The 11,611-nt window shown below is 39.4% G+C and overlaps 2 protein-coding genes across 3 annotated transcripts; one reads left to right on the forward strand and one right to left on the reverse strand.

The window, feature by feature from the left end:
* Positions 1-3,320: 3,320 nt before the first annotated feature.
* sdhdb (succinate dehydrogenase complex, subunit D, integral membrane protein b) lies at positions 3,321-8,301 on the reverse strand. Of its 2 annotated transcripts, none has more exons than XM_076082020.1 (4): positions 8,230-8,301; positions 7,473-7,583; positions 5,549-5,696; positions 3,321-4,193 (listed from the first exon to the last, which is right to left on the reverse strand). In XM_076082020.1, the coding sequence occupies exons 1-4, from the start codon at positions 8,276-8,278 to the stop codon at positions 4,028-4,030; spliced, it is 474 nt and encodes a 157-aa protein (XP_075938135.1). In that variant the 5' UTR covers positions 8,279-8,301; the 3' UTR covers positions 3,321-4,027. The 2 variants fall into 2 exon arrangements, with proteins under 2 accessions (XP_075938135.1, XP_075938134.1); XM_076082019.1 differs by having other exon boundaries at positions 5,549-5,699.
* A 913-nt stretch (positions 8,302-9,214) lies between these two features.
* On the forward strand, positions 9,215-10,783 carry timm8b (translocase of inner mitochondrial membrane 8 homolog B (yeast)). The gene is made up of 2 exons (XM_076082023.1): positions 9,215-9,426; positions 10,024-10,783. The coding sequence occupies exons 1-2, from the start codon at positions 9,325-9,327 to the stop codon at positions 10,189-10,191; spliced, it is 270 nt and encodes an 89-aa protein (XP_075938138.1). The 5' UTR covers positions 9,215-9,324; the 3' UTR covers positions 10,192-10,783.
* Positions 10,784-11,611: the final 828 nt, after the last annotated feature.

Raw genomic sequence — 11,611 nt, forward strand, 5'->3', positions numbered from 1 at the left:
GCCCCAATACATAAGTTGTCATTTACAGTATCCATAAATACCAGGATGTTCTACTACACCTGGTCGCTTTTTGTAGTATGCAACCACAGACTGTATACAAGAAGTGGACATGGTCACGGTGGTTATTTTGTTGGAAATTAGAACCATTAAAAATATATATAGTATTGATCCTTACACTAATTTAAATGATCAATATGAACATCTTATGATTTAAAGACGTTTTTCATATGGAACCATTTCTCCTTTATTCCAGTGATTATCATCACTCCTAACATCAAGTGTAGCCTCATGCACTATGATATTATGTGGGCATTAATTAATGCAAATGACACACGCTCATTTACTCAGTTATCTGAAGCTACGAGAGTTAGCTGAGTCTGACGTGGCTCTTAAGAGAAAGTTAAGATAATAAGATGAAAATGTTCTTGCATGAGGTCCAATGACTTCTCTCTTCTTTTCTGTGACTTCTAAGAGGATTTATGGACATTCATCCGCAGTAATGATGATCTCTCGCTGGGTCTCCTCAGTTCAACCCGCCCACGCGCCTCACAGATTGAAAACATCTGCTGTGGAACGTCAGCAAGTATCTTGGCGTTCAGTAAAGAATGTCAGAAAGGTTCTAATGTAGCCGTGATAACGTCACGTCACACCCCTCAATTATAAACGCAAAGATAAACCCAGACATCCACAGATGGACGCTTATTTTATTTTATTTTATTTTAATTTAATTGTTTGCTGACCAAAAAAAAGACTTATGGGAAGAATGCAAAAGCACCAGCTGAATAAGAAGAGGAAGGGTGGAGGGACGGGTTTAACCACAGCGAGCTGTGACACATGTTTGATTATGATAAAGACATACTGTACCTGTATCTGCAGCGTCATACTGCCGGGATCATAGGACTGTAGCGCCAAACCGAATACAACAGGAAGTTCTTATCTAATGGGATGTGAAGCATGTGTCACCTGGAGGCTGACTAAACAAACATGCAGTGAATTATGGGTAAATGGTGTTTTCTTGCCACATCTAATGTTTGTCGTATAATCTGAAAAGACGTTAATGGAACAGAAACTACAAAGTAACAATGGCCGAAAGAAGCGAGCAGACAAAGACTGACTATAGTTGTACGCTATATTTAGAATATTTCACTTTGCAACGACACAGCCGTTACCGGCGGGGAACTGAAGCGGTTGTTTCCATCTGTCCTCTCGACAAAGTCTGAAGAAGAGCTTCTCTAAAGCAACGCGTTGCCTGTTAATTCCAGCTTGTTCTCGGCTGTTTTATTGTGAAACAGGAAGTTGTTCCTGTTTAAATCTGTGCTTCTAGTTTATTTTACCAATAACTGCAGATTTCTTCTATTCTTCTTTGTCTCTTTGTCGTCAGCCTGGTTGAACAGATTGTACAGCTTTTGCTTCTCTGTACTAAATTAAATAACTTCTATTAGTAAAGAGGACTTTTCTACAAAATAAAAGCATGAAAGACAATAATATGGATTAATCCTCTCAGACTGTAACGAGTCAAGCTTTTCTATCCGGTGACCAAACCTTTGTTTTCTTCTGTCATTGGAAACATTGTGTTCAATAAAAAATGTAAATGTCAAAAAATGAAAAAGACGAGGAACTGAAGCGCCAAAGCCACCCGACTCCACTGACTTTTCTCAATGGAGTCTGGTATCTTTGGCGAGAGCACAGATGGACGGTATAGATTAACCCTTCCAGGTTCATCTCAGGAGAATTAAACCCGGTTGTCCTCGTGTGTTTCCCTACAGGACGCTCTGCCGGAGGACATTGAGGAAACGCAGCACAAGGCGTTGTTCTACATGACCAAACTCACACCGACCAACACGTATCAGTTCGAGTCCTCCGTGTTCCCGTCTGAGTTCCTGGGATTCGCGCCCGACGGGGACGACCCGTCTCTGAACAAGCTGGTGTTGCATAAGAAAGGTAAAGATGAAGTGGACGAGTCGTGTCATGTGTTGTTGTGTAATTAATGATTTGAAAGGATGTCGTCCCTGTTTTTTGTCTCATTAAGGATAAATTGCTTTATGGACAACTTACAGCCTTCACTGTGTCATTTAGTCATTTAGATTTAATTAATTACAATTTACTTTGAATCATAGAAAGTGTTCAATATTAAATAAATAAGACATCATTAAATACTATGAATAGTTTGTGTAAAATATCTAAATGAACCAGTTCATAGCTATTTATTTATGCAATATTGAACACATGCGTTTATCACACCAGTAGAATTCAATTAATATAATTAATACGTTTGTTTTCATGAAAGCAGATCACTGTTTGAGCTTTTAACTGAAACAAAAAGGGGGAAAATCAACGTACTGTTTTTCTAGATGTTTGCATTTTTAAATTGAGTATGTTTTTATTAGTTATATCACACTTTTCTAATGTGCAGATATTCAGTTTGTTTTTCCGTTTAAAGGTTTGGAGTCGCCCGTTATGTTGATGTTTTTCCATTTTCAACAGAGACAAAATGATTCAGACAAATGTTTTATTTACATTTGAAATAGTTTTGCGCCCCACAAGAAGAATTAAATGATAAAAACTTATGTTTAGAACCATTTTCTCAGATATCTTTCATTTCTTATTTGTTTTCCCGTCTAGAAAAGCGTAAATGACCCTCGATAATAACTCAACTCTGGTTAAATTAAAGAGGTTTAAACTGTGATTCGTTCAGCTGATATTCCAACAGCGCTACACCTGAAGTAACCTTCTGTTTCTGTTGTGAAGTCTGAAGAAGAGCTTCTCTAAAGCAACGCGTTGCCTGTTAATTCCAGCTTGTTCTCAGCTGTTTTATTGTGAAACAGGAAGTTGTTTCTATTTAAATCTAAGCTTCTAGTTTCTTTTACCAATAACTGATTTCTTCTATTCTTCGTCATCTCTTTGTCAGCCTGGTTGAACAGATTGTACAGCTTTTGCTTCTGTGTACTAAATTAAATAACTTCTATTAGTAAAGAGGATTGTTCTACAAAATAAAAGCATGAAAGACAATGAGTAATCCTGGTTGTAATAAATCAAGCTTTTGTCAGGTGACCCCAAACCTTTGAACAACATTGTGAAACCTTTTGTTGTCTGTCATATATATATTGTAAACATTGTATTCATTAAAAAATATATAAAAGATGAGGAACTGAAGCCACAGACTCCATTGAAAGGAAGTACTTTTACCTCAAAACACGGTTTGTTTGTCACACAACACAAAACGTTTTTGTGTATTTTGTACTCTGTCATTGTAAACATCGTGTTCATAAAATGTAAAAAGAAATCGATGAAAAAGAATCCGTGAGGCAGAAACAGTGCAATCTTTTTCTCGCCACATCTCATTGTGCGTTTTTAATCTGAAAAGATGTGAATGGAACAGAACAAATGTTTTTAAGTTGTCAAACATTTCCTGCAGGACTGAATCACAAACCCAGAGGTATAAAAACACCAGCTGCATGCAGGGTGTGTACTATTACAGTAAATGATAAGGCGGCCATGTTGAATGTTATCATACAGACAAACAGTGATCAAACAATCTGCCAGGAATTCATTTATACTTCCAAAATAAAAGCACATTTTTCATACTTTCAAAATGTGTCGTCTGTGTTTTATTTGCTGTCTGCTGACTCAAAGTGGGAGGAGCTTGTAGTTCATACGTGAAGAGCAACTCCTGATGGGTTAACGGGCACAATATAAAATAAAGTATGTACACAATGTGACGGAAACAAAATCAAAGAAGAAATCAGCTACAAGAAAAAGAACCCCGAACATGAATGAAATAAGTTACGTGTTCTGCAGATGTTTTTGTTGAAAACACGAATGTCTCCGATAAAATAAAACGATTAAATGTCAGGATATCATATTTTGTAATTGGACATAAATCAACAGGACGTCGCTTAAAGAAGGTAACCTCCCACACATGTGGAAACAGGAAACGGAGCAACAAACCAAGTCTGCTACGACACTTCTGTTATATTGTCAAAAATGATATTTATATATATACGTGTTTACAATCAGCCAGTCCTGTTCATTTGCTCCAGAGCAGCGCGACGGCTTTGCAGATTCCCACGTCGTTGTAGTTGAAGTAGCAAAGACCGGCGAAGGTCACCGTGGACAAGAGGAAGAGGCCCGCGTTGGCCATCTTGATCTTTGCGTCTCCGTGGACGTAGTCCGTCAGCACCTGACCGATCCCCCTACGAGGAGACGAGACACGGGAGACAGGATCGTTATATTCAGTAGAACATGCGTTTCTAGTCTCCGATCAGTGAAAATGACATTTGGGTCTCTCAGGCCTCTGCCACCTTAATTTAAAGAAGCTTGATGTCAGTGAAGGCGTTCTGTAACATCCTGTTTATCCACGGTACCGGTTGACAAGAGGACGCGTTACCGATCGTTCTCATGCTTCAGACGTCGGAGCATTCGTGTTAACCGGCTTTGGTCAAAGGGGAATCGGCTCGACCCCCTTTTGAGATACCGACCCGCAGCTTAACAAAGACTTATCGCTACTCATGACTGGGATTTGTGGCCTACACCTGTTAAGCCGTTTAGTCGGCGCTTTAACTGACGGAGGAACACATCGCCGTGACGCTAAGCTAAAGCCGCCGCCTCGAGTCTGCAAACAGAGCCGGACTAACCGGGGCTGAAGGAACAGCTGCTGACAGCTGCTCACCAAAGGTCAGTGAACGAGCTCAATGTTAGCGCTGAGTGGAGATGAGTGAGGAAATGAGTTTGTGGACGGTTCAAAGGACTTTCATTCATATGATCTCCATCTTTAAAATCATAATCTGCTCGTGTATGAACCAGGCGGCAACCTCCGAATGAAGCCGATGCAGAAGTGTCTTCAAAGCTGCATTCTGTCTAATGTCCATCAGGCAACAGGAAGTGACCATATCTGGACTGAGGAGGAGCGACGTAGAGACGCCGTATACGTCTCTGGTAGAGACCTGTCAATCACCGTGTAGCCCCGCCCTAAAGCATCCCCTGCTTTATGGTCTGTTTGACTCTAAATGGACCATAATGTACTAAATGAACATCATGCTGTATTGAAGAAGACTTGAAACTAGAGATTGAGACCATAAACTCATGTTTACAATGTTTACTGAGGTAATAAATCAAGAGAGAAGTAGAGTCATTTTCTCATAGACTTCTATACAACCAGAGGAGTCGCCCCCTGGTGGACACTAGAGAGAATGCAGCTTTAAGACACTTCAGATTTCACATTTCAGAACCGGAGGTTAGCCCCCAAGATGACCATTAAGTTACTCAGTTTCTCTTCTCTAAAACAGCTTCAACCAAACTATTAACCAACTGTATATATAGAGATAGATATATATAGATATAGAGAGTAATATTCAAGAACAGCCACTAGAAGAGGAATTAGCCCGACCGTCCTGTGGCCAAACCTCAACCAGAGGAAACCAGATCTCAGTAAACCAGAAGGGAAACTATGTAACCTGAAAGCTGTGGTTTAGAAACGGAGGGCAGGTGTTGATTCCACATATTAAAAGTAACATTATATTACATACGAGTCATATCAGGTGAGTCTCACCAGTGTCCGTGCAGAGTCAGAGTAGCAGCCAGCGAGTAGTCGACGATGGGAACGGGGTGAAAATAGGCGACGGGTCCGAGGGCCAGCAGCAGGACGCTCAGCGCTCGCTCCCCGGTCCAGTGCAGAGAGGCGGCCTTGGAGGCGGAGCCTGCTGCAGAGAGAGAACAAACAAAATAGTCAGCGCACAAGGTCACAACTGTACGTTATCTTTACCTGGATACATGTCATGTACACACATTTAGTTACTGTTAATACCGTGAAGAAGAACCAGAGATGTCTCAGAGGAGGAGGAGGAAGAGGAGGAGGAGTCATGAAATGGACATTACATTACATTACAGTCATTTAGCAGACAAGTGACTTACAATTCAGATTCTATCACATTGCTCCCGTAGGCACAACTACGGGAGCAATTTTGGGGTTAAGTGTTTTGCTCAAGGACACATCGACATGCGACTAGCAGAGCCGGAGCCGAGGATTGAACCGCCGATCCTCTGATTGAAAGACGGCCCTGCTATCCACTTAGCCACAGTCGCTCCGGACTCGGAGGAGATTTGTTTGCTGGTCTTTCCATCGTTTGAACTGATTTGACTTTGACAGGAGGAGGAGGAGCCTCAGCAGCTGTTCTGTCCTCACGGCTCCTCTAAAGCTCAACTATTATTAACTAAAGCAGAAATGAAAAACATCACAATCGTGTGCTTTCACTACTTCTTGGCCACAGCTGTTGGCTGGTGCTTCATATTTAACAGACTAATATTTATCATAGTATAGTATTAATGTTATGATCCAACTCTGGACATGAAGTGAATCAGTGTTAAACTGGTCCTTTAATTTAGGACTGCTGGGAGACAATACGTTTAACTTCATATTGTTTTTCTTCTTTTTCGGTGAATTCACTGTTTATTATTCTATTATTCTGAAATTTGTATTCTTATTACAAAAAACTATGATTATTACTATTTTTATATATAACTGCATTATTTTCCCTGGAAACTACATCAAATGTTTTATATGTTTGGTGCTTTCTTTCTCTTCTATTATCTTTATTTATTTAAAAAGAAGAAGTTGTATTATTAATATTTTATATATAAGTGCGTGTACATGTTTTGGTCGATCCTCAAAGAGTATTGACTTTTAGTGACATTCATTTAAGTGTTCTTAATTCACTAAATGTATTAATGTTAGTGCCAACGTGACACAACAAGTGTTTTTAACAATTCTTTAACACTTGTTTTTTAGCTTTAACAAGTTCAGTTTTTACAAGCTAAAGTTGTTTTAATCAGGTCAAATAAAGACATAAATAAATACAGAGGACTGAGAAGCACAGCTGTGTATTTAACGGAAACATTTGTGTTTCCGTTAAATACTAACAGCTGGTGAGACCTGACAGCACATGAACCTCTCAGTGTTTGAGCTGCCAACTGTGGACCACAAGAGCTCAGACCTGAACCACAGAGACACCAGGTCCACGTCAAACACAGAGCTACAAAGACTCTACAGGAAACACTGAGAGGTACAAAGACTCTCCACAGGAAACACTGAGAGGTACAAAGACTCTCTACAGGAAACACTGAGAGGTACAAAGACTCTCCACAGGAAACACTGAGAGGTACAAAGACTCTCTACAGGAAACACAACTACAGCGAATCAATAACAGTAATTTAGTTTGACACAAATCACACTCTCTGACCTGTTCGTTGATATTAATATTAGTCTGAACATTTTAACATATCACTGTCACATGCAGTACTTTATGCATTGTCCCTACCCATACTGCATGCAGTACTCCCCATACTGCATGCAGTACTCCCCATACTGCATGCAGTACTCCCCATACTGCATGCAGTACTCCCCATACTGCATGCAGTACTCCCCATACTGCATGCAGTACTCCCCATACTGCATGCAGTACTTAGTGAGCACTGACCGTGGAGAGCCTGTGAGGCATGGATCCTTGCAGTGAGCTGGTGAGGCTGCTCCTGGTACTTGTGAGGAACGACCAGCGGTCGGGCCAACAGAGTGGTCTGGTAGAACAGAGCTGAGGAGAGAAAGATGAGGAATCACCTTTTATTATAATAATAATAATAATAATAATAATAATAATAATAATACACTCTTATGACATCATAGTACATCACAACCTACTCACTAGAAAATATAAATAACTATACATATATTTTTAAATACAGTAATAAACATGTGTTCACCGAATCTGGTTTCCATTGAGCCAAATGTCATGCGTGTAAACAGTCAGAGGGGGGCGGTAGTGAGCACTCTTTACCTCACATGAACTCTAACTGAAGTACGTTATATTGATGTTTGGTTCGTCTTATATCAGCCGAATTAAAAACGGAAGTCTTGCCATCTCACAATAACGTCTTTTTAATGTTTTACCGTGTTCTATTTCATCGTAAAAGAGTGTTTACTTTAAAATTCACTATTTTTTTACTTGTTTTTTCAGGTCTGCGTCTCTACGTCACGTTACAAGAACGCTTGTTAGCTGAAGTCGTGATCTTGAAAGCAGCAGCTCGTCTCCCCTAGACGTGCTTTTGTTCGTACGTACACAGCTAATAATCGGCTTCTCTTCTGTCGAAACGTCCTGCTGTCCAACTGTCTCACTAAAGTACATGTACGTTAAGAAGAAAGAGCGTAAGAACCTGCTGAAAACAGGCAGAAGTACTCACGTTTGACTCCTCTGCGACACACAGAACTCAACCGAACGATGGCCGCCATGATTATCCGCCAACCAAGGTTAACCACAGTTACCCGGATGTGGTTGTTGTGACGCGTCGTCAGTGGAGCAAAGATGGCGGATGTTTGAGAGGATCACTAACACCGTTTAACGGCTTTTATTCAAGTATCTCGAATTAAGTCAGTTAATATCTTAATGTTTAACATGGGCCTTCCCCAAAAACTCTCACATGACATTATTATAAAATAAATAAAACCATGATTAAAAAGGAGCAGTTTATTATAACCTCAAATTAACATAATTCACTTTAAAATTAATTAATTAAAATTACGATATACTATATTTAATTAATATATACATACATTAAGTAAATTAATAAATTCATTTTTAATCTTTAATATGGGCCTTCCCCAAAAACTCAGATGATATTATTTAAAAAAATAAAAATAAAACATGATTTAAAAACAGTGGTTCCAATTTGAATCATCTCACAGTTTACTATCTCAAATTAACATTACTATATATTATATTTAATTAATATATGTCTACGATACGTGTGTAATTTTGGGTTGTATTGCATTTCAAAAATATATATATTATAATGTAATCTATCTGCCTTGTTTATATATATATATTTTTATTGCCTTTATTCTTTCTGTTTTTACCATATAAAGTGCCTTTGAGTACCTTTTAAAGCGCTACACAAATAAAATGTATTATTATTATTATGATTTATATGATGATTATTGTTATTATCACAACGAGTATAGTAAGCACCAAGGGGAACAAGATGGTAAAATAAAATAATAATAATCAGATGTTGGTTACAAAAAATGACTAACCGATAAAATATTAAATAAATTCAATATTTTTCTTTTGAAGCAGCTCCTGTTTACCATAAAACATCTTTGTGAGCGCCACGTGCTGCGTTACGTCTAGTACGTCGATTTACAAAACGTCATAGGGAGGCGCCGTCGCCGTGCGTCGCGTTGATCAGCGGTAGTCTGACAGGCTGCGCTTACACTCGCGGTTTGAAGCCGAAGGTCAGGGCATAACACGGGTCTACTGTGGCCGTTTGACAGGCACTATGGACGGGTTTGATAATTACAGCGCGTCGGAGAAAGCAGAGGCGACGGAGCTCCAGCGTATGATCGCGATAGAGCAACAGAAAGCGCAGTTCCAGGCCCAGGTTCGTATGCTAACTGTTCTAACTGTGCAAGCTATGCTAACTATGCTAACCATGCTAACTATGATTCCTACTGGAAGGTCTTATAATTCAAGGTTTATTTGATTTTCGACTAACAATATTATACGAGTTTTCATTTTTTTCTGCACTGAAGCAAACAGTCCCATTAGAAAGTTAGTTTATGACCATTAGTGTGTATTACATTAATTATTATTTAATTTACTAACTTAACACCTGTATTCTAATGGTCTGTCGTGTGTGTATACATATGCACACATATATATTTATATGTATACATGTACACATCATATACATATGTGTGTATGTATACTTGTTTGTTTTTGTTACACATTTATGTTAAAAACAAAATATGGGCTCATGTATCCTTCTTTAAAACGCTCAATAAGGTAAAGTAACGGCCTCTATCTGATCCAGTATGGGTCCAGCTCCAGTCAGTGATCACGATAAAGCAAACGATTCATCCAAACATAACACGGTCTAAAAAGGTTGTTTCTGCAATCTGTTCAAAACTAAAAATCCACCCAAGACGTATTCATCATACAACAATATATGAAATCAGTTTTCTTCTATTTATTCCAGGTGCACACGTTCACGGACGTCTGCTGGGACAAGTGTGTGGACAGTCCGGGCTCCAAGCTGGACCACCGGACGGAGACGTGTCTGGTGAGCTGTGTGGAGCGCTTCATTGACACCACCCTGGTCATCACCAACCGCTTCACCCAGATGGTGCAGAAGGGCGCTCATTGATGATGACGACGAGGATGATGATGATGATGAGGACGAGGATGAGGGACTAAAAAAGGACAATGTGATGACATTAATGAAATGTTTAGTATGGTGTTTGATGGAAGATCGTGTGCACGACGGACGTTTGCATTTCCTGTAATGCGACATGAGTAAAGTGACACACTGTGGTCTCATGTTCACCATCCTGTCTGTGATCCTTTGTGTACTTAACAAAAAGGGGATTGAAGCAAGGAAACATTCCAGCTGTAGAGGGGCGAAGCCCCGCCCCTTCTGGTGTCCTCCATGAGACCTTATTAAATGTTTATGGCAGTATCGTTTGGTTTTGTGTGAAAGGTACAGGTGAACTAAATCTCACTGGTTCGTATGTCTTTGAGCTCAAAAAGGAGGTGGACTACTGGAAAACTGTTGATATTTGGTACACGATCTTGGTGAAACCTCCGGTTGTGAAAAGTAAAGTCAGAGCTTCATGTGTTAAAGCTGCATTCTCTCTAGTGTCCACCAGGGGGCGACTCCTCTGGTTGTATAGAAGTCTATGAGAAAATGACTCTACTTCTCTCTTGATTTATTACCTCAGTAAACATTGTAAACATGAGTTTATGGTCTCAATCTCTAGTTTCAAGTCTTCTTCAATACAGCATGATGTTCATTTAGTACATTATGGTCCATTTAGAGTCAAACAGACCATAAAGCAGGGGATGCTTTAGGGCGGGGCTACACAGTGATTGACAGGTCTCTACCAGAGACTTATACGCCGTCTCTACGTCACTCCTCAGTCCAGATATGGTCACTTCCTGTTCACGTCGATTTAGCAACTTTTGAGTGACATTTTAATTATGTATTTTCAGTCTTGTATGTCAACAGTGTTACAGCAAAATGCGACTATCTTGACGTGCAAAATTATCTTTTAAATTGACAAACTTGTAGTTCATGGTACAATTCAAACATGAATGGATAATTATTTGTTTCTTGCTATCGACTACTAAGTATATTTTTCTGAATTAAGGTCCCATGGTGGTCAATCGTAGACTGACTATTCTGCCATTTTGGACAAAACATTTAGCAGACACCGCCTTGGACACTTTCGCCACAATTTTCTGACATTTTTTTAGACCAAACTGAATTGTTTCATAAAAAATAAAAAAGCACATTTATCAGAGCTGAAGATAATAGTTTCTGCTCTTTATTCAGTGTTAACATCATGGCGCGTCCTCTGCACGCATCATGTGAACAGTAAAATCACCACCACGGGGATGATCATTAAACTGGTATTCACGCTAAGCTTTGTGGAGTCTCATCAGAATCTATACCGAAATCAATAAATATGTACAAAACACAAAAATACACATATCGGAAGGAGGTGCACACTGATACACCGGTATCCACAAGATATACGACCAAAACAACACATCAGACGAATTCT

The sequence above is a fragment of the Anarhichas minor genome, unplaced genomic scaffold, assembly GCF_050575085.1.
Source record: "Anarhichas minor isolate MPS153535 unplaced genomic scaffold, ASM5057508v1 ptg000088l, whole genome shotgun sequence".
Taxonomy (NCBI): domain Eukaryota; kingdom Metazoa; phylum Chordata; class Actinopteri; order Perciformes; family Anarhichadidae; genus Anarhichas; species Anarhichas minor.